Genomic DNA, 24,129 nt, shown 5'->3' on the forward strand with positions numbered 1-24,129 from the left:
AACCTGCCTGCTAGCAGACAACACACAAAAAGGATTCCAACTGCAGCACTGTTAACAGTTTTTGAAATTTTGCGTGGTCACACGCTTTGCTCTCTGAAATTTTATAGGTTTCAGAGTACCAGCCGTGTTAGTCGCAAAAAGAAAAGGAGTACTTGTGGCACCTTAGAGACTAACAAATTTACTTGAGCATAAGCTTTCATGAGCTGCAGCTCACTTCATCGGATGCATCTCACGAAAGCTTATGCTCAAATAAATTTGTTCGTCTCTAAGGTGCCACAAGTACTCCTTTCCTTTCTGAAATTTTACAGATCACTGAAACATACAAGCTTGGGGCCCTGACCTTGCAAACACTTACTTACGTGAGTATTCAGGATCAGAGCTTATTTTTATATATTGCTTAATGCAAAAAAGAAACAGTTTATTATTTATTTATTTAAAAATCACAGCTGTTAAGGACAGCATTCTGGGCTGACATCTAGCGACCAGGGGCAGTAAACAGGGAAGTTTTAAGAGGGAGTTCTCCAGGTGAAGAAAATCCCTAAGTGATCCTTGGGGTGAGTTTGTTGTCTGTTACTGTGTGCCTGCTTCACTGAAGTTTATAGTGTGGTCTGTTTGGGGGACTGTGTGCTGAGCCTAATGGCCAGCAAGGCAAGGCTGAGAGCTTCTTAACAAGGCTCTAGCTTGCCATCCTTTGATCCCTAATCCCTTTAGGATCCCTTGATGAGGGGGCACAGCTAGCTAAATCCTGGAGAACAGGGGTTTAAAAAGCCAGCTTGTAAGCAACCACAAAAGCTAGTGAACAGGAGCGGCAAACAGGGGAATTCTGGGAGGGAGTTTAGAGAGGGAGCATGAGAGCCAGATATACCTACTAAACAGTCTCTAAACTTGGGCCAATAATCCCGCCAATGGAAAAACCACACACACACACACAAAAACAAAAAACCCCTTCAGGAATAGAAAAATAATGCAGGCAGAAGTCCAACAGCAGAGATGGGGCACTCCATTTTACTGCACTGAATGCAGCGTGTATGACTACCTGCCTTGTGGGCAGGTGGCATGTGTACACATCTGGTGCAAGCAACTCATGGCCCTCAGAGACAGAATTGGGTCTCTCAAGCCAGTGGGACTGAATTGGAGGAGCTAAGGAAGACAGAGAAGTATACAGACAAAACTTTCTGGGACACAGGAGAGCTGTCCCACTCCCAGTCTGACAGCCTCTGAGCTATTGAGGAGGATGAAAGTTTCAGGGAAGGAGAACATCCAACTGGAGCAGAAGAAAATGCTTCCAGTTCCACGTGCAGTGCCAGTTTGACAGGCAGAACCGCAAGATATCAAGGCATGAATGAGACAGTGGTTTTTGGAGAAGGGATTTAGGTTTATTAGGAACTGGGGAACCTTTTGGGAAAGGAGAAGCCTATACAGGAAGGATGAACTCCAACCAACCCAAAACAGAACCAGATTGCTGGCATGTACAGTTAAAAAGGCCATATAAGAGTTTTTAAACTAAGGGCTTGGGGAAAGCCACCAGCTGCGGAGGAGCACATGGTTAGGACAGACACATCCTTTAGGGAAAGATTTGTTAAAGGGGATACTCTATATCCTAGTAAAGACCAGAGGATAGAAATTGATAAAGTACGGGTAGGAACTGAAGAGAAACAATTAAACAAAAAAAATCCCATTCAATTACAGCATATAAAGGCAGACAACTAAATATTGACAAATTTTATACGTGCTTGTACATAAATACAGTAAGTCTAAATACTAAGATGGGTGAGCTTGAGTGCCTGATATTAAATGAGGATATTGATATAATAGGCATCATAGAAACTTGATGGAATGATGATAATCAATAGGACACGGTAATACCAGGGTATAAAATACTGTAGAACTGCGTTTATCCGAGCCTCCATTATCTGGCTGTCCATATTAACCAAACTGGGGCTGACAGTCCGGGCAGCAGGGCTCCAGCTCTCAGCCCCAGTTTGATTAATATGACTGGGGCGTGAGCCCTGCTGCCTGAGACTGACAGCCCGAGTCCCATCGCCCAGGGCTGAAGCTCTGTGCCCATTCTCTGGATTATCTGATCAGGCCCTGGTCCCAAAACGGGGTTCCACTGTATATAGATATGACAGAGTAGGTCATCTTCTGGAGGGAGTGGCACTATATGTGAAAAAAGGATAGAGTCAAGTATAGTAAAAATCTTAAATGAATCAAACAGTACCAGACAATCCCTATGGATAGAAATTCCATGCTTGAACAACAACAGTATTGCAGTAGGAATATACTACTGACCACCTGACCAGGATGGTGATGTGATTGTGAAATGTTCAGGGAGATTAGAGAGGCTACAAAAAACGGAATAGCCAATAATAATGACGGATTTCAGCAATTCCCATAATGACTGGGAAAAAGTCACCTAAGGACAGGATGCAGAGATAAAATTTCTAGACACCTTTAATGACTGCTCGTGTAGTAGCTAGTCCTGAAACCCACGAGGGGAAAGGCAATTCTTGATTTAGTTTTAAGTGGTGCACAGGATCTGATCCAAGAGGTTAATACAGCTGAACCGCTGGGTAATAATGATCATCATGTAATTACATTTAACATCCTTTTGGGGGGGGGGGAGGGGAAATACTAAAGAAAACCTGCTATAGGAGCATATAATTTCATACAGGGGAACTACACAAAAATTAGGAGGCTAGTTAAATGGATATTAAAGGGAACACAAGAGTGAAATGCCTGCTATCTGCATGGAAACTTTTTAAAAACACCATAATAGACTTTTAAACCAAATATATACCCCAAAATTTTAAAAAAACAGTAAGAGGACCAAAAAAAAAAACATTACCGCGGCTAAGAGTAAAAGAGATCATGGAATCATAGAATATCAGGGTTGGAAGGGATCTCAGGAGGTCATCTAGTCCAACCCCCTGCTCAAAGCAGGATCAATCCCCAACTAAATCATCCCAGACAGGGCTTTGTCAAGCCTGACCTTAAAAACCTCAAAAGGAAGGAGATTCCCCCACCTCCCTAGGTAACCCATTCCAGTGCTTCATCACCCTCCTAGTGAAAAAGTTTTTCCTAATATCCAACCTAAACCTCCCCCACTGCAACTTGAGACCATGACTCCTTGTTCTATCATCTGCTACCACCGAGAACAGTCTAGATCCATCCTCTTTGGAACCCCCTTTCAGGTAGTTGAAAGCAGCCATCAAATCCCCCCTCATTCTTCTCTTCCGCAGACTAAACAATCCCAGTTCCCTCAGCCCCTCCTCGTAAGTATGGCTAGACACACAAAGAAATCTTAATTGGAATTCAAATCCTCCTAAAGAAATAAAAAGGAACACACTTCATTTGCCGGAATTTAATAGTATACCTAGACAGGCCAAAAAACAAACAACTGGAAAGCAACTAGCAAAAGACACAAACTAACAAACAAAAATTTGTTTAAGTACTCAGAAGCAGAAAACCTGCCAATCAATTAGTGGGACCACTGAACAATCAGTGTGATAAATGAGAACTAAAGGAAGACACAACCATTGTGGAGAAGCTAAATTAATTCTTTGCACTGGTCTTCACTTCAGAGGATGAGAGAGAGATTGCCACACCAGAGCCATTCTTTTTAGGAGAAAATCAGAGGAACTGTCCCAGACTCAGGTGTCAGTAAAGGAGATTTGGGAACAAACTGATAAGTTACACAGTAATAAGTCACCAAGACCAGATGGTATTCACCAAAGGCTTCTGAAGGAACTCAAATACAAAATTGCAGAACTACTAATTGTGGTATTAACCTAATACTTAAATGATCCTGTGTACCAGAACACTGTTGGATAGCTAATGTAATGCCAATTTAAGAAAAGAAAAGAAAAAAAAAGACTCCACAGGCAATCCTGGTAATTACAGGTCAGTAAACTTGACTTCAGTACCAGGCAAACTGGCAAACCACATAAAAGAACAGCATAATCAGACACATAGATGAACACAATATGTTGGGGAAAGAGTCAACACAGCTTTTGTAAAGGGAAATCATGCCTCATCGATCTGTTAGAATTCTTTGAGGAGGTTCAAAAACATGTGAAAAATGGTAATCCAGTGGATATAGTGTACTTTGACTTTCAGAAAGCCTTTGACAAGGTCTCTCAGCAAAGGCTTTAAGAAAAGTAAGCAGTCAGAGGATAAGAGGAAAAGTCCTCTGATGGATCAGTAACTGGCTCAAATATAGGAAATAAAGGATAGGAATAAATGGTCCACTTTCACAGTGGAGAGAGGTAAATAGCAAGGACCCTCTAAAGATCTGGACTGGTACCAGGGCTGTTCAACTTATTCATAAATGATCTGGGAAAAGGGGTCAACAGTGAGGTGGCAAAGTATGCAGACAATACTAAACTACTCAAGATAGTTAAGACCTAAGCTGACTGCGAAGAGTTAGAGGGATCTCACAAAACTGGGGTTGGACAAAAAGATGGCGATGAAACTCAATGTTGAAAAATGCACATTGGAAAATGTTATCCCAACTATACATACAAAATGCTGGGGTCTAAATTATGTTACCACTCGAAACAAAGATCTTGGAATCATCGTGACTAGCTCTCTGAAAACATCTGTTCAATGGGGGGAGGGATTCTATGAATGTAAAGTAGCAGTCAAAAAGCTCACAGAAAGTTAGGAACCATTAGAAAAGGGATAGATAAGACGACAGAAAGTGTCATAATGCCACTATATAAATCCTTGGTACACCCACACCTTAAATACTGCATGCAATTCTGGTCATCCCATCTCAAAAAAGTTATAATAGAATTGAAAAAAGTACAGAGAAGGGCAATAAAAATGGTTAGGGGGATGGAACAGCTTCCATATGAGGAGAAATTAAAAAGACTGGGACTGTTCAGTTTGCACAAGAGATGACTATGCGGAGATATGATAGCAGACTAGAAGATCATGAATGGTATGAAGAAAGTGAATAAGTGCTCTTTACCCCTCACATCACACGTGAAACAGGAGGTTTAAAACAAACATAAGGAAGTTATGCTTCCAAGCCTCCAACATAAGGAAATACTTCTCTATGCAACTCAGTCAACTTGTGGAACTCATTGCCAGGGGATGCTGCAAAGACCAAAGGTATAACTGGGTTCCAACAAGAATGAGAAGTTCATGGAGGATACGTCCACCAATGGCTATTAGCTAAGATGGTCAGGGATGGAACCCTATGCTCTGGGTGTCTCTAAACCTCTGACTGCTAGAAGCTGGGACTGGATGACACTCAATAAATTGTCCTGTTCTGCTCACTCTCTCCAAAGACAGGATACAGAGCTAGATGGACCATTGGTCTGACCCAGTATGGCCATTCTTATGTTATCTTGCTCACCTACCTCTACAAGGAATACCCTCCATCAACGGGTCTGTAAGGCCAATACCCACACTGTCCTCCTTAAGACCCACTTCTATCAAAAATCCAAGAAACTGCCCAGCTGACCATGGCTACTTAGAATAGCAAAGGGAATAGCTGATATTTAATAACAGCTGATTTAAAATAATAATTTAATTTTCTATTCCTTTTCCCTACCTTTATCTGTTGCTTGTCTTCCTAGGGCAAGAGCATGGCCTAGGGTTGTGCAGTTGCACAGGGACATAAGGAGGGTAAGATTACACTCCTGTACAAAAGCTGCCTACCCAGGCCTTAGCTTCAGGGGTGAATGGGTACTAGTCACACGCTATTCTCCAGAAATAGGTGAGCAGAGTGTAGGCACATTTCCTTTCCCTGCTCCTGGAACAGAACAGCTACACATCTTTGCATACACAGCATGGAGTGCCGAAGCACAATATAACCTCTAGAGGTTAACCTCTTTGAGACAGGGACAGTGTCTTGCATGGCTATAGCTCTTAGACAGATTATGAGCACTACTATAATGCTAATAATAAATTCATAATAAAATAAATAATAAAGCATTAGTGTGTGTAAAGGGGCTACAAAATTCTAAGCAGGGGATCCAGTACAGGGAGAAATTCTTTCATTGAATCTTAAAAGACAAAACCTGAAACAGACAGGAAATAGTGTCTTGCTATAAAACACCTTAGTCCAATGTTCATTCATGACACAAAGAACAGGCAGCAGTCAATCAAACTTCGTGAAGAAAGCTTCTTAACTTCAGTTATTTCCTGCAAAGGTACATTATATTGTAATGGAGACTTCTATATTGTATGCAGTGTCTGCTCAGACAAATTCACTCCTGGGGAAAAATCAAATTTAACAATATCAAAGAGCAATAGGTCTGACGACTACGAAGGTTAAGTCTGTTTATTCTGCCTTTAATGAGAAGCTGTGTGAACTATAAAAATACATTTTTGTTTCCTTAAAAGCTCCGGTTTAACCTGAAATGTTTGCTCTTCTTTGCTGACTCAAGTGACTCATTTCTTGGTTAACCTTCTATTGCAGATCTCTACCCAGCCTTCATCCCCAACAGTATTCATATATTATAATACTGAAAATTAACACACAAAAGAAATTAACAATGTATGTAACAATTGGTACATCATAATCTTTCATTAATGCAACCCTTGCCTTCCATACCCCACCCCATTACCTTTTGCCATCCTTTGTTACAGTATATCTCATTTTAATTGTCAGTTCCTTAGGAGAGAGACCTGTTAATGTTTGTCCGTAAAGCACGAACATAGTGATGTGTGAATAGTCAAGTAATAATAAATGGTTACAATACTTCGGCAGCAGTAAGGAAGGGATTTATTTCGCTTCCAGAGTAACAGTTCCACAATGATCAAACTGAAATAGGTCGGTACTGATGACGCAGAAGAGAGTAGAGTTGCCTAGCACACATCACACAACAGTAGAGAGTGTCACCACTCAGGAGACAGCAACCACATGTACCCAGGATTCCTCCAAATATACATCCTCAACAGCCCTCCTTGAGCCCTGTCCCATTCTCTCTCTGTGCAAGTTACCACATGAACCCTCACAGAGCAGCAGTCAGGAAAGAATGAGGGGATGTCAGGATGCACAAGTTACTAAGAGAGATTCAAAACAAGTACAGGTGTGGCTGTGTGCATCTATCTCTTCCATGATCAATATTAGATGCATAAGTGGAAGGAGGAATCTCTCCCTGATGGGCAGCTGGGACTAACAACTGGCTACAATGACCCATTCAGACTTCCTCGGCTGTTACTAAACCAGGGAAAGCCCATCCTCCTCATTGCGGCCTTGTCTACACTACAAAATTAAGTTGATCTCAGTTAGGTCGACATACAGCCACCATGGTAATTACTATGATTTTCCATGTCTACACTACCCTCCTTCTGCCAGTGATGTGTATCCTCACAGGGAGCACTTGCACCAACTGAAGCGGGGCAGTAGTGGGTGGCTGACAGCCTGAACTGGAGCCCCACCACTGGGGGCTGACAGCTCAGGGCAGGGAGGCTCCAGCTTTTAGCCCCGCACAGGGCTGACAGCCAACAGACGATGTAAGTAACGCAGTATCTACATGGACACTGTGTCACCCTAACTACATCAACCTAAGCACTACGCCTCTTGCAGAGATGGAGTTATTAGGTCGATGTAGTGGGCGACTTCAGTGTGGACACTCACAGAATTAGATCTGGTGTAGGCACTGCCCCCGCTGTTGTTCCTGAGTATAACAGCCATAAGTGATGTCAGTGAGACAGTCACAAAATGAGCACCTGGGATTAAGCAACCATGTAACAGTACGTGGCTATCCAATGTGGCCTGTAACCCCTCTGGATCTAGTTAAATCTTCAGAGATGTAGCATGTAGGGTATGGATACACTTCAAAAGTTACAGCAGCACAGCTGCACCACTGAAGCTGGGCCGCTGTAGCGCTTCAGTGTAGACACGATCTACACCAATGGGAGCAGTTCTCCTGTAGCAGTACGTAATCCACCTCCCCGAGAGACACTAGCTAGGTTGATGGAAGAATTAAACCAACATAATTTTCTAGTGTAAACCAGGCCTTAGTCACAGCACAGAAGCATGCTAGACCTGCAAGATTACATGAGTACACAGCATTGTTTTACACAGGGGCAGCGAGTTGTATTGGCCGGTGGTGCCCGGGCTCCAGCAATATTCAGGGCCTGGGGGCCCAGCTCCACCAACATTTAGGGCCTCCTCCCCTCAGCTCCCCCCCCCCAGCCCCCACTTGCTGCCCCCACTCACCTCCCCTGGCCCCGGAGCCTGCAGCTCACACTGCCTCTGCTCTGCCAGCCCCCGGCATCAACTGCTGCTGCAGGGTCCTAGTGCCCCCCATTCACTAATGGCAGGGCAGGCTGCCCTTACCCTACCTTCTGCCATAGCCCTGAGCCTCTCCAACACCCCAAACCCCTCATCCCCAGCCCTAGCCAGAGTCCTCATCCCCCCGCACCCAAACCCTCTGCCCCAGCCCTGAGCCCCCTCCTGTATCATGAATCCCTCATCCCCAGCCCCACCCCACAGCCCTCACCCCTGAACCCTCTCCTATCCCCAAACTCCCTCCCTCTTCCCACACACCCCTCCCCACACACTCCCTCCTGCCCCCAAACTCCCTCCCAGAGTCTGCACCCAAACTCCATCCCAGAGCCTGCACCCCCTCTCCTGTCCACAAATTCCCTCCCAGAGCCTGCACCCCAGCCCTCTGAACTCCCTCCCAGAGCCTGAATCCCTCACCCCTCCCCTTGCCCCAGCCCAAAGGCTACACCCAAACTCCCTCCCAGAGCCAGCACCCCTCACCCCCTCCTGCACCCCCATCCCCTGCCCGGAGCCTGCACCCAGCACCCAAACTCCATTGCAGAACCTGCACCCCAGACCCCCTCCCCCACCCAAAACTCCCTCCCAGAGCCTGCACCCTGCACCCCTCCTGCACCCTAATCCCCAGCCCAGGGCCTGCACCCCAGACCTCCTCCCCCCACCCAAACTCCCTTCCAGAGCCTTAGGCAGGTGGGGGGCAGAGTTTGGGCACTACCAAAGTTTCTACAAACCTGCCACCCCTGGTTTTACCCCAGGAGTTTCATTCATTCCTTTCAGGGAGGACCCACAGGATTGTGATGTGTAAATCCTCTCAAAGCGTTTTGTTGTGTAGTCCTGGAGGGGGATTGAGGGAGATTAACTTTCCATTGAACAAGTATGGAATCTCACAACCTCACAAAAAAGAAATACTTAGTTTCAAATACCCATTAAGGTTACTAAGTGACCATAATGCAGCTACCTCTCACATCATTTACAAAACCCAGACACTTAAAGCAGAGAAATGAATTGCTAAGGACATCATAAAGGCCACTACACACATAATAAACATTTTTCTCAATATAAAGTAATGCCTATTTCATCACAACACAACAATGTTAAAATCTCCAACAATCCCTGTAGGAGAGTTATGTTATTTTGGCTTCAGTATTTATCTAAATCTTTTCTTTTTAAAAGAATACTGCTTAACATTAACATTTATCAAATGACAAACTTATTTGAAAAATATATTATTCAAATAAAATAGCAAATATAAGTACTGTAACAGAGAAAAGCATAAGTATATATATGGACTTGTTGACCAATGTGGCATTAATATGTATATATAACTTTTATGGTCCTGATCCAGCAAAAGCACTTAAGCACGTGCTTCACTTGAAGAATGTGATAAATACATAAACATCAATTGGACTACTAACATGCTTAAATTTCAGCACATGCTTAAGTGGTTTGCGGGATCAGGGCCTATGTTTCTTTTTCTAAGTATCTTGTGTAGTGTTTATATTTTGAGCTTACCAATGAAATAACAGCTATTTTGGGCCACCATTATGGTTGCTGCATTGTGATGAAACACGTGCTTTGTAAGAATAATATTCCTGTTTATTATGCGTGCAGTGTAAGACTTACATGCCACAACTATGTGTTTGCCTGCTCTTAGTTGCCCCTTGCTCTTAGTTTCTTGGCTTTAGTAACAATGTGAGAGCTAACTAAATTGTTGTCAATCAGCAACCATAATTGTTAGGGAGGCTTTTTAAATGAAGTTTTGGTTTTGAAATTTCCCTTTTTGGGAGGGAGGGGTGGAGGGTGCCAGGGGGTAAGTGGAGATATAATTTTTCCCCTTCTCCACAGGTAAAGACAGAAAGTTGTTTTGTTTTTTAAAAAAGTGAGATTGTCAGGTCACCAAATTATTAAACTGGGGCGGGGCGGGGGGAGAACCAGACCTGGCCATGTTAATAATTTCTGAGGAAGCCAATCTCATTCATTACACACTTAACAAGATATGTATGTTCACCATACAGCTGAGCAAATAACACATGCATACACAGCACAGCCTATCCTCACTCCAAATACTAGTAAGAAACAATAAGCAAATCACAGAAAAGTAGACTAGAATCCAGTTCTCTTGATTCTGCATCCAATGCCAATTCCAGGGGTCCATTCTGCCACGTCACTGAACCTCTCTCTGCCTTAATTACCCCCATCAGATAATGTTAATATGGTTTTGCACTTACACAGTGCTGCTTCACCTCATATTTGGGGCTGCAGTCATTTAGTATGCCAATACCCTGCTCTACATGACTTTCTCATTGAGCTCAGACTCTGCAGTCTCCATGCCATATGTGCCTGGCTGAGATAGAATTCTGGATGAAAGCTAACCGAATGAAGCTTAACCCAGACAAAACGAAGGTGATGCTCATAGATGGATGGGTGCAGAAACTATAAGGAATGGGCAGTGTCTGCAATTTATCCCTCAAATAAGGAGTTATGCTCAGCCTCCATTTCAGAGGTTCATAATGGTCTTATTGAAACCATCACCATTCCTAAATCAAGTGACATTTTTTGTGTAGGGTGCTTTCTATCATCCTCAGATAGCCTAGACATCCTAGCCTTCCATTCTCATGTATCACAGTAATCTAATGCGTTGGTTACTTCCAGGACAGACTACTGTCATACTATGCATTCTACTATAGGCTACTATTGAAAACTACTTGGCTGTTCCAGCTAGTACATAATGAAATGTGGCAGTCTAATGTGAGCAAATTAAACCTATGCTCTGCTATTCACCGCTGGGAACAATTCAAGATGTGGATGGATTATCTATAAAGCCCTAAATGGATTGAGGCCCAGCTGTTTCCTAGAGTATTCCATCCCTGTGCCTTGGCGTGGCAGTTACAGAATACTCTTGCCATCTGGGGCTAGAGTTGGACACGTGAATTTGATGGGATAAGGTATTTTTGTTAGAGGGGGCTCTTTCTTCAGGAATACACTCCTTCTTGCACTCCACCAAAGCCAGAGTTTGCTGATCTTTAGGTCATACTGCAAGATGTTGTTCAGTCTGACTCTTTATCCAGAAGGGCATTCGGTAAGCAGAGGGGAAAGGTGAGAAGCAGTCTGGTCTTCAGGTATTATTGTGTGGCCATTAGGTATTATTTATTTTAATTATAATTAATAAAACAGCATCAATTATTCTTACATGGAGTGCAAACACTTCCTAGTCACACCCATCTGAACAAACAGAATTTGCTAAAACCCAGAAAAACTGAGAGGACATTAATTTTAAATGTCAGTTTTCAAAGAAGCCTTAAACAATCTTTGCTAGTCAAACATAAGCCTTAACATTTAAATGTTCATTCCACAGTTAAAAGGAAAACACATTGCAAGGCTAATAATGTTAGACCTTGTCCATTTTCCTCCTCCATATATATATTACTACAAAATTGCATTCAACTAATTGGAATAATCCTGATTTAAATAACTTGACCTGGAAAGCTGTTTAAAGCATGTAAAGTGTTCCTTAAACCAGCACTCAGGAATACTGAACTATAATAATGTGAGTCACTCAATATTTAAAAGGCAGCACCCAAATATACAAAGTAGGGCCAAAAAAACAAAAAGAAAGCTACAGTATTGCCTTGAGGATATATTTACCAATTATGTTTCAGCAAATGCGGTCTTCCTCTTGGAAACTACCAACATATAAATAATAGATTATCCTTAATATTTATTGTTGTTATAAAGTCTTGAAAGATTTGCGGAAAAGACTTTCAGATATAGACAGGTTACACAAACACGTCTGAGGAGTTCTGTGGAAGTTTTCCACACATGCATAAAACTGGGTAAAGATTCTCTTGACCTTTGTTCCCCAACCCCTTTTAAAAAAAAATTGATACAGAAAGCAATAAAAAGAAAATTTCTCACACTAGTCTAGATAAATGTCTGATTATCTTGCCTTTCTTCACATCTGTAGCTCACCAGCCAGCAGGAAACAGTTCTATTTCTGTTATTTTTCTAACCAAAATAGTATCAACCCTTTCAAGAAAATATACTCCTCAAAAAAAAAAAAAAAACCACCAAAAGCAATTAGTCTCTTTCAAGAACTACTTGCGGCTATCTACCACAGATTTTTATAAGCACCTCACTTTCCTTCCCCACTTCTGATATACAGCGAGAAGCAGCATAAGTTTTGCCAATGTATATATTACAAAAAAAAATTACAACAGATTTAATTTCAGCTATACAAACGTATATTACAGATTGAAGTGGCAATGACCACTATTCTTAAAATAGAATAACTTTTCCATTCTAACTGCACTCTCCCCTATACTCCATGTTCAATAGCTCATAACTTTCTGAAACTGTCATGTTTTGGGCTAAAATTTTCCAAGAGTGATTTTTTTCTGGAAAATTGTGTAATGTCGTTCAGTAATATAATTATGAGCAGGGTGGAGAAAGAGTGCACTATTCCAAATATGAAAATAATTATTCTACTCTTTTGTGAACAAGACTACAACTGAAACATCCTAAAGTGAAAAGCTGATTTTGAATTTACAGAACAGCCCCCAATGACAAGAGCTGCTTGAATTCAAAACTGTTAAATTGAATTGAAAAAAAAATCTCATTCTCAGTAAGTTTCAGAAACATTCAGCTAAGGACGGTTGGGCTGTGCATGTCTGCATAACTAACTTAGTTGTGTATTGGAAACAACAGTGCAGGTACACATGGGTTGAGGCAAGCACTTCCCAGGCTCATTCCCTGTAGAGTCTGCAGACAGTGTCAGGCCAAAGAAATTAAGGACGACTACTGCACATTTTCTGACTTTAAATCTGCCCCTTGTGAATATGCATGATATAATTTAAAGATGCTATGTGTGTTTCTATTATTGAAAAATAAATTGTCAGTTACTTTGAATTTGAGAATTAGTATATGGTCAAACGGACATCCATAACACATACGCAAAGAGAACTAAGTTAAAGTTCGATTTGCCACCTTAACATTCTCATGACAGATTTTTGTACAGAAAATAATATTGTTTTCTCAAATTACTATTGGGCTTACAACTGGTCAGATGGTATCCAAGTCTGACACTGCCAAATAAACCCTAGACAAAACAGATTACAGAAGAGAAAATAATATTCACTGAAATCTAATATTAATACTGTCATCAGCCACTTACTAGAGAGAAACCTATACCAGAAGCAAACAGCAACTGACTAAAGAGACTTAGCACTATGAAGCATGTGGTAGAATTTAAAACATTTCTGAAAGTTCTGTTTCATAAACGGTTGGTGTTACATACTGAAGACAATAAAAATATAGTGTCAATTTAATTATTTTACTTTTATAGTCGGAGGGTGAAAGTGATCTCTCTCCTGCCATCCATCTCCACTCTCTGACAAACAGAGGCTAGGGACACCATTCCTTACCCATCCTGGCTAATAGCCATTAATGGACTTAACCTCCATGAATTTATCCAGTTCTCTTTTAAACCCTGTTATAGTCCTAGCCTTCACAACCTCCTCAGGCAAGGAGTTCCACAGGTTGACTGTGCACTGTGTGAAGAAGAACTTCCTTTTTGGCTGCCCATTAATTTCATTTGGTGGCCTGTCATAAATATAAAGGGAAGGCTAACCACCTTTAAATCCCTCCTGGCCAGAGGAAAAACCTTTTCAGCTGTAAAGGGTTAAGAAGCTAAGATAACCTCGCTGACACCTGACCAAAATGACCAATGAGGAGACAAGATACTTTCAAAGCGGGGGAGGGAGGAGAAGGGTCCTCTCTCTGTGTCTGTGTGATGCTTTTGCCGGGACCAGAGCAGGAATGCAGGTCAGAACTCCTGTAAAGAGTTAGTAAGCAATCTAGTTAGATATGTGTTAGATTCTGTTTTGTTTAAAAGGCTGATAAAATAAGTTGTGCTGAATGGGATGTATATTCCTGTTTTTGTGTCTTTTTGTAACTTAAGGTTTTGCCTAGAGGGATTCTCTACGTTTGAATCTGACTACTCTGTAAGGTATTTCCCTTCCTGATTTTACAGAGGTTTTTCTTTTACTTTTTCTTTAATTAAAATACTTCTTTTAAGAACCTGATTGCTTTTTCATTGTTCTTAAGATCCAAGGGTTTGGGTCTTGTTCACCAATGCAAATTGGTGAGGATTTTTATCAAGCCTTCCCCAGGAAAGGGGGTGTACTGCTTTGGGGGATATGGGGGGGGGAGGGGGAGATGTTTCCAAGTGGGCACTTCCCCTGTTATTTTTGTTAGACACTTTGGTGGTGGCAGCATAAGGTCCAGGACAAAAGGTAAAAGTTTGTACCTTGAGAAAGTTTTAACCTAAGCTGGTAAGAATAAGCTTAGGGGGTCTTTCATGCAGGTCCCAACATCTGTACCCTACAGTTCAGAGTGGGGAAGAAACCTTGACATGGCCCCTAGTTCTTGTATTATGGGAACAAGTAAATAATTTTTCCTTATTTACTTTCTCCACACCACTCATGATTTTATATACTTCTATCATATCCCCCCTCATCTCCTCTGTTCCAAGCTGAAAAGTCCTAGACTCTTTCATCTCTCCTCATATGGGACCCGTTCCAAACCCCTGATCATTTTAGTTGCCCTTTTCATCCCACAATAAACCAGAGGTTGGAAAAACAACCACACATCTGAGGAGCAAGGTCAGCTACAGAAGATACCCACTTGGTCAATGAGGAGCAGAACTTGTAACTACACTCATCTATCTAATCTGCTTCATAGTGTTTCAGGGACCATTTCCCTGAGACAAGCAAACTTTTTAAAAATGTACCAGCTCTAAATTGAAACCTCTTTTCCCAGATAGGCTTCAATTCCTAAGAACTGAAACAAGGCAGTTTTCTTAGATTGTAGTTTGCTCTTCACTAAACCCAGTTGCATTTTAAAGTGACTAGAACCAAACTGAATATGATAGGCAGACTTTTGGAACTGCTGCCCCAAACAGCTGGAATAAGCTACCTGTTCTGTTTAAGTAGGTACTGTCTACTTTGAAGAAACTTTTGAACTATCATCTTGAAAGGAACTGAAATAATAAGCCACATTTTAGTGTAAATAAGGACAGAGTTTGGCCTTTGGACTGCAGAGTGTTTTCTGCTATTTTAGGTTAATTGTCTTGCATATAATATTGTTGGTACAGCACTGAGCATGTAGCTATAAAACTGTATGAATGCTGTTTCTCAACAGCCCTCATGAAAAGGAGATGTTTATTTTATAGGGTTATCCCAGTGAGCAACATTTTAAATATTAAATGTGTACTTCCTCATTCACAGTGAGGGAAAAGAAGTGGGGGAACTCAAGTTACTTACGAATTTATTGCAATGCCCTCTATTTGGGACTGCAGCTGAAGACCTCTCAAACTTCAGATGATACAGAATGTGGCAAACTGTTTATTTAGTGGCATTTTCTGCAGAGACTATATTACACCTGTGCACCATAGTAAGCAGCAGCTTCCAGGGTAAGCTTTAAAGATTCTGATTTTAAATTATAAGAGCACTAAATGATTTGGGTTCTGGATACCTTATAGACTTTCTATCTCTTTGCATGATACCCTGGCAGTGGAAAACAGCAAGGTGCTTAAGCAAACAGCTCCCAGGTTTAAAAGAAGATGCTTTCTCGAAGGATATTTTCAGTCTTCAACTTCACAACTTGCTCCCTCCACCTCAGTTTGTCAGAGCCCAAATTTGTTTGCCTTCCAGCCTTCTGGAGGGTACAGAGGATAATTAAGATTCACTGACAGAATTTTGATATGGACAATGGTCGTATTTGTACCATGGACATGCCCTTAGAGTGTTGACAGGTAGTTTTTGTTGTTAAGCTTGAAACTTAGCCATCCGAGCCGAACCCACACGTAATATCACATTACTAAATTCTCATCCAAATAAAACAGCTAAGTTACTTAAAGATCTGATCCTGTCACTCTTACACATGTTGAGTAGTAACGTACGGCGAAAATAATACCACTGAAACTTGTGGAGACAACTGCTACTCCACATAAGTAAGTGGGGCAAAATTGGACCTTCAATAAATAATGCTGAAGCAGAAGTCTTAGTTGAGGAGCAATGTATAACTGATCAGTCTAATGTGGTCTTCAAAGGCAGTTTTCTCTCTCTTCATTTCCCATTTCATTATTCTTTTTTAGTCAAGTAAACAAGTTTTTTGTATTTAATTCAGGAGAAGAGCTGAAGTTTAGCAGTTAACTTTGAGCACTGCCAGTTTTAGAAATGACAAAATATATATTTATGAAAGGAGCAAGACAGGCAATCCTATTAAGATAAACATATTTGATTAATGCTATGATATACACAACATTAAAAAAATCCACTACTGAATGATTACCATATGGTGGTTCTTTGCAGATGGAGTTTTCACCAGTGATCAACTGTACCAAAACATCTAAAAATAAAGTCATCCTAAACTAAAACTAAAACAAAAACAATTACCAGCAGAGGCTTTTGCATTCTAAGCTAAAGAATCAATACAAGCTGCAGAAATGTTTCAAGAAAGTATGTAAACAACCACTTGAGAAAAACAGCAGTGTAAAACTATACTGCCCCACAAACTTGAGCAATAAATGTAGTACACCTCTTTGGGTCTCTTTCAAAAGTCTATTCTTAGCTGTCAGAGGAACCCAATCCATTTAAGTAAAACCTTGGCCTACAAACACACTCACTGAGTAAGTGAATCTTAACAAATCTAATTTCAATGAAAGGGACTAGCTGCATCAAAGAGCAGTTCCTTGGTGTTCTTTGCTCCAGTGGTTTCACATAACCACTGATCACCACCAACCACTACAATATCAAACATACAACACCCTTAAACTAAATGGGAGTTGTCTGTCTAAATATAGCTACTTTTAAATAATGCATCATGAGTTATTAGATAAAGTGCTAGTGAAGTATTTATTACATCTCTTTTCTTTAACAAAGGTCTATCACTTTTAACTAGGTGAAGAGAGTCATTTATATTCTGGTTTGCATACTGTGAGTTGTAACTGATAAAGCAAGAATCTAGATTTCCTGAACGCACACTGCACAACAGTTAAATCAGTAGTTAGTTTTTCCTATACAACTCTGATTCACACACACAAAACAAAAAAAAGGAACAAAAGATGAAAACTAAGTTAAGTAAAAGTGTCAATTCATTGGGTGTCTTTTTAGCATACAAGACAACAGGAGACTTATGGAATCTTATCTCTCATAGAACTGATTCTATCACATTCATATACTCCATAACATCTCTTTATGTGATTATAAACCTTTTCAGATATGCTTGAAAATTAACAAACACACCTAACATTGCTATATTAAAAAGAAGTGTCACACATTGTTACTTTTTAAATATTCTGAAGATAGTCACATACAAGAGATGTCAAGACTGAATTTTTTATATGGTTTTAAGTTTAAAGAATATGCAATATTTATCAAAAACAAATTTTAAGTAATGCTTTGCTACAAGAATTTCCCCCAATGGGGAAAGTACAGGTATGTAATAGTAAAACTGACTTTTAGTAACCAAAAGGGAATGTCACAGTGCTTCTCAAGCTATCTGATGTGGGGGACCAGCAATTTTTTTCCCGCAATGTGCGCGCAGACCGGCAGCCGATGGCTCGTGGACCATCACCAGTCCACAGACCACTACTTTGAGTAGCACTGGAATGTCACCCTATCTTCTTAGCAGGGGATTTCTGAGTAAGATTTCTTCCTACCCTAAACTGTTGTATAGTGTTACTCTATGCTGTTAAACAGTTAATGCTTTTCATCTGGAGGTGGCTGCACTTAATCTTTTACTTAAGTGAAATCCATATTCTGCCGCTGATCCTCAAACTACCTGTTGTATAGACAATGTGGGCATGGAGAGTCGTTTTGCGCCTAAAAACTGATTTTATAATTGCTGAGTAGTACAATGTCTTTACTGACTTCACTACATCCATAGAAACATTAACTTCAATGGGGCATTGGGCAGGCAGTTTCTCTGTACTGATCCAGTTGCAGGATCAAGGCATAGTTTGTAAAGTGTTTTGAGAGCCTCCTAAGTATTTAGCACTGGTTATTTAGAGCCTCAAGAGCAATCTTATCTGCATTAGTTTTACAGGAAAGGTGTGAAGTCGATAAGAATGAGAAAGTAATGTAAGGTTTCAGAGTAGCAGCCGTGTTAGTCTGTATCCGCAAAAAGGAAAGGAGGACTTGTGGCACCTTAGAGTCTCTAAGGTGCCACAAGTACTCCTTTTCTTTTTAAAGTAATGTAAGCAATTCCCACCTGGGTGACTTCAAAGCCCCGAGCCAGCCAGAAAACTTTCCCTTAGGCATTAACATGAACTTTTGGCAGCTATTTTTACGTATTCACGCCTAACCGGAGGAATGGATAGACGTTTCCTTCCATATTTCCAGCGTGGGTTTCAAACGGAAATCATGTTTCCTTCGTAGCTCTCCTGCTTTCAAAGAGGAATCGTACGTGCCGTTGTGGGCTTCAAAAACTTGTGCCTGTACTTGGCCGTAGGTAAGGCGCGGGTCACTGGGGCTAGAGAGCTCCCCACGAGCTGGGGCACACACTGGACCCAGCCCCGCCTGGCGTTCTCCCAGCGCTGAGGCCGCCCAGCTGGGAGCCCGAGGGGCATGCAATGGAGAGTGAATGGAGAAAGCTCCAGGGCTGGGCTTCGGCCAAGGAAGAGGCGCTGGGCTGGCGGGACGGATGCTGCCCCTCTCTGCCCGGGACGCAGCAGGCGGGCTGCGAGCTTTGCAAGCGGCTCGCACCGAGCCCGGTCGCTCAGCCCCCCTGCAGGCGGGGACAGAGGCGGGCGCCCCAGCTCGGGGGAGGCAGGAGGAGACCCCAGGGGCTGGGGAGGGACGCGGCAGCCTCTCGGGCTCCAGCAGGCAGAAGCTCCCCGGGTGTGCCGGGGACCATCCCGCCCGGCGCGGCTCTTACCTTGCTGCGGATCTGGCCCGAGGTGGACACTTTCCGGATGAGTTTCTGGGGGCCCTCGTGCTCCCCCTCGCTGTCCGAGGACTCGTCTCCCGCCGCCGCCGGGGGCTGAGGCTGCTGCTGGATCCCGGCCCCGCTCATCCTCGCCTCGGCCCCGGCCATCTTCTCGGACTCCTGCCGAGAGAAACACACGAGTTCGGCTCAGCCCGGGCTGCCACTGCCGCTCCCCTCCCCGGGCAGGAGGCGGCGCAGGGGGGGGGCGGAGGAGGAGGAAGCGGAGGCGGCGGCGGGGACAAGCCGAGGAGGAGCCCGCAGCCAGCGCTGGAGGAGCGGCCCGCCCGGCCGCCATCTTCCGCCGCCCCCCCCCCAGCGCTCCGCGACCGGGGCAGGACCGCGCTACCGTCTCCCGCCTGAGTGGGGGGGGGGCGGCCGCTGCGCCCCGGGAGAGCGGCGGGGGACACGCTCCCCACTGAGCCGGCTCCCCCTGCCCCGCCGCACAGCCCCGGCGGCACCGGCTCAGAGCAACAGGCTGGATAGCGCCCCCGGGGCGCTCAGGATCCAGCCCACGACGCTGCCTCAGGTCGGAGCTGCTGGGGGTGAGGGGGAATCGATCCCCCACCGGGGCCCCGTGCCTCAGTCTGGCCAGCGCCTGAGCCGCTGCGGGGGGCTGCGTGTCCCGCTCCCCTACTCGCTGCCCAGCCGCCCTCTGTGCAACTTCCCGCGCTGCTTGGCTGTACAAAGGGACCTATGGCCGAAGGGGGGGCAGCCGTAGGAGCCACGGCGTGCCTGGCCGCCGGGCGCTGCAGGCTGGGGGCGTGCAGGACGAGTGCATGCCCCCCCCCCGACCCCCGAAACGCGGGCCGGTCCCACCACGGCAAGCGCAGAGGCTTTAGGGTTCGCTGCTGGAGTCTCAGCTGCTGACTTTACTCTCGCAGCCGCACTCTGACCGCTGTGTGGGGATGCTGAGCCGCTGGCAAGCAGGGGTGCTGGAGGTGGAAACCATGCACGTGCTGTTTGTTATTACTACTTCAAGCTTGCTGCACCCCCAGTTCCAGCACCACTGCTGGTAAGCAGTCTAGTCTGTTCTCCTAGAAGTCAATGGCTATGTCTTCATTGCACCACCAAACTTTTTAATCTGGATGTAAAAATCCTAGATAGTTCTCCATGTAGCTAGTAGAGGTAGACCCCACGTGGGAGGTGTAGTGTTAACTCCGACTAGCTACACTGAGGTGAAAAATACCGTGCCCCTTGTCTCCACTAGGATTTTACATTAAGAGAGTTGTCTCTAGATTTAAAAAACAATACACCTTTATTGTAGTGAAGACAAAGTTAGCAACCCCAGTGGTAGTGCGACCAGCATGCCTAGCAGTAAGAAACTCTCTGAGGGCTTATCTACATTACAAAGTTTTGCTTCTTCAAAGCTGCAGACTTCCTCTATTGTGTATCACAATAAAAGCGCTTTGCACAGGTATAACTTCTTGTGGTTCAGGAAGCATAATAATGTATCCCAGCATAAAGCACCTTTATACTGGTATAACGCCATACACAGTAGGGTTTATAATTATATAAATATATAGGTTTTTTAAATCACACTCCCACCAACATAGTCATGTTGATATAATTTTATAGTGTAACATAGACCTGTCCTAAGGATTTATACTATCACCTGTCTCTGTAGAATCTGAGCCCCTTCAATGTAATATCAATTAGCAATAGCAAAGTCACTAGTGGACTTCATGGAGGGGTTTTTTGTTTTTTCTCCCTTTGTGAGGTATAAAACATTGCTTGGGATTGGGTTATGTGTATGTAGAAAGCCTTTACAAATAAGATACTACTTTGCTCTTGATGAGAAAGACCTTTGTTGCGTTGGGTCAGTTTAAAGTTTGAACCTTAGCTTGTAAGCTGTTTGGGGCAGAAACTTTTTATTCTTTGTTCAGTTCCTAGCACCGTGAGGTCCTGGCCCATGATGGGGCTTCTAACTGCTGCCACAATACAAACAATAAATAACAGGACACCACTAGTATCTTTTGGTTTTCTCCCACATGTCTGAAATATTACACATCTGCTAGGACAGGTTTACAGTTATTTTCTCGTATTGTCTGTGCATGTCCCTAATGACCATATTTGTTGTTTTCTACATTTGCATCTTTTGCTTATTGTCACTTTTTTAGTCTCATGTTCTGCAGCTCAAACTTTCGTGACACACTGCAAAAGTGTTTCAGCTGGGAGAATCTTTTTAAAAAAAAAAAAAGATCATCCTTGTGGCCTGTTGGTTTATAATCAGTGTATATGGATAAGTATTTTATCCCAGAAACATTTAAGAAAAACACAAATGTTTGTCTGTGTGTGTATTTAACATAAGGCAAAGAACTGCCTATTCCATCCACAATTCCATTCATGTTTTTAGAAAGGAATCTGAAATCCCTGATATGTTACAGGAACAAAATGGAAACCATAGTTTAGGTCCCGCTCCTACAGACACTTATTCATGTCTTAATTTCACATACTGTGAGGAGTCCCACTGATTTCACAGTATGGGAAATTAAGCACTGCATAAATCTTTGCAGGATCGGGGCCTTGGTTTCATGTTGTTATGTCGGATGCTTAAAGTCAGATTCTGCCACCCTTGCTCATGTTAAATAGTGCCTTACTCTACTGGAAATATTCTAAAGGAATTTGCCCATTATTTTCTGTGTCATTCGTTGGAACAGTTATCTTTAGGGGCCAAATCCTGCCATAAGCATCACACCACAGATATGATAACTGCCTGTAATACAGCACTTTTCATCCTATCTTAATTGCCTTTGATTGTGGGTAACAAAAGAAGCTAATGAATGAATATGCCCATGTTTAATTCTTCTCCAAAGGGGAGCTTATGAGTCTCCTTTTCTATAAGCCTATGATAATGAGATGACAAACTGCAACAGATCCTGACTCATTTACAAATACTTGAGTATACTTTAGGAATGTGTATTCAAACTGAATATTTGTGTATGTTTGGTTAATATTCAGATACTAAGGTGACCTCACATGCAGCTATATCCTGATCTTATAAAACACTTGCTACTACATTAGTGCTTACCACTGTGAATTGTTGAATTTAAGTCAATGGAATATCTCACACTGGTAAGCACTACGCTGAAGTTATTGGGACAACACATGTGAGTAAGGTGGACAGGCTTTGGTCCCATATTTGCGAGTATGGAGCCTGATCCTGCAAATATTTGTGTATATGAATATTATTATTTCTTTGTATTACTGGTTTGGGGCCCCATTGTGCTGAGTGCTGTACAGAACCAAAAATAAGTGACATTTCTTGCTACAAAGAGTTTACAAATGGACTTCTGTTCCCATGTGTTGCACCACTGCAAGATCAATGTCTACAAAGAGCCAGGACATGACAGGAAAAAAGGCACATTAAGACACCAAGCATGTTACCAGGTTGCATATTAACTAAGTGTACAATTCTGAGGTTGTATGTTATAACTCAATGGGATTACACAATTGGGTATAGTTACTCACCTGCATAAGTGTTTGGAAGAGCAGGCCCTAGATTTATTTTTTTTTTTTCTCTCTCTCTAAAGCAGCATTTAGTTGCATGTAATGTAGACCCTGATCCTGCAAATACTTAGGTGCTTAAAGTTAACCATGTGTGTAAATGTTTCCAGGTTCAAGACCTCACATTGGAATTTTTACATTTTTAAATGAATAGTATCAGTATTTTCCAGATCAGAATACTCATCTAATTTTCTTTTTCAAACCAGTTTTACTTTTTGGAGAGTCAGTGAGTAATTTAAAAATATATATTGAATTTGATAAAATATAAAATCAATTGCTACATGATTTAAAATATGTTTTACCATATTAAATATTAAACTTACAATATTAGATATTTTTAAGTTAAAACCCCCGATTTCTGTCACATATCTAGAACCTGTGAGTAGTGGACCCTAGACCACCTGCAAGGGAACTACAAATTTATCTAGACTGCTAACAGCTTCTTGCAGCCAGCCAAATGCAAAGTAATACATCTAGGAACAAGAAATGCAGTCCATACCTATAGAACAAATGGAGACTGTACTCTGTAAAACAGTGACTCTGAAAAGGATTTAGGGGTCATACTGGACAAGCAACTGAACATAAGTGCGTAGTGTGATGTTGTGGCAAAAATGGCTCATGCAAGGATTGAATGTATAAACAGGGGAGTAGTGAGGTGGAGCAGGAAGGTGTTAGCTCTATATATGTGATCGGTGAGACTGATACAGGAATACTACATCCAGTTCTGGTGTCCACATTTTAAAGGATGTTGGAAAAATGAGAAAGGGACAGAAAAAAGGATGTGGGATTGGTGAAAATGCCTTTTAGGGAGAGATTTAAGGAGCTCAATCTGTTGAGCGTATCAAAAAGATTGAGAGATTATTTGATTACAAAAAGAACAGGAGTACTTGTGGCACCTTAGAGACTAACAAATTTATTAGAGCATTGATTACAGTGTCTAAGTACCTTCATGGGGAGAAAATACCCCAGGGGTTTTTAACCCATTAGAGAAAGACATAATAAGAGCCAATGGCAGGAAGATGAAGCCAGACAAATTCAAATTAGAAATAAGGCACACATTTTTAACAGTGAGGGTGATTAACCACTGGCTACCAAGGGAAGTGGTGGATTCTCCATCTCAATGTCTTGAAATCTGGATGCCTTTCTGGAAATTATGCTTTAGCCAAACACAAGTTATTGGGCTCAATGCTCGGTAACCTGATGAAATTTAATGGCCTGTGAAAACAGGAGATCCAATTAGATGATCTGATGGTCCCTCCTGGCCTTAAAATGCTATGAATTTATGAAACCCCAAGTAATTGGATGAAGTGGAGGAGGGCTAGGAAAACAGCCAGTATGCAGGAATACAGTGTAGCTCCCCAGTGGCTGCTACATCACCCTGTGAGCTTGAG

General features: G+C 42.4%; 1 protein-coding gene across 4 annotated transcripts in view; it reads right to left on the minus strand.

Annotated features, from left to right (window-relative positions):
* Window positions 1-24,129, minus strand: part of DGKH (diacylglycerol kinase eta) — a 261,578-nt gene that overhangs the window by 231,217 nt on the left and 6,232 nt on the right. For 3 of the 4 annotated variants that reach the window (XM_037894669.2, XM_043533362.1, XM_043533371.1), the window contains exon 2: window positions 19,184-19,354. In XM_037894669.2, coding sequence (XP_037750597.1) covers window positions 19,184-19,354 — 171 coding nt within the window. Of the gene's footprint in view, window positions 1-19,183; window positions 19,908-24,129 lie in introns of those variants that run through there. The other variant, XM_043533377.1, reaches the window with a different exon arrangement.

The sequence above is a fragment of the Chelonia mydas genome, chromosome 1 (assembly GCF_015237465.2).
Source record: "Chelonia mydas isolate rCheMyd1 chromosome 1, rCheMyd1.pri.v2, whole genome shotgun sequence".
Lineage (NCBI taxonomy): Eukaryota > Metazoa > Chordata > Testudines > Cheloniidae > Chelonia > Chelonia mydas.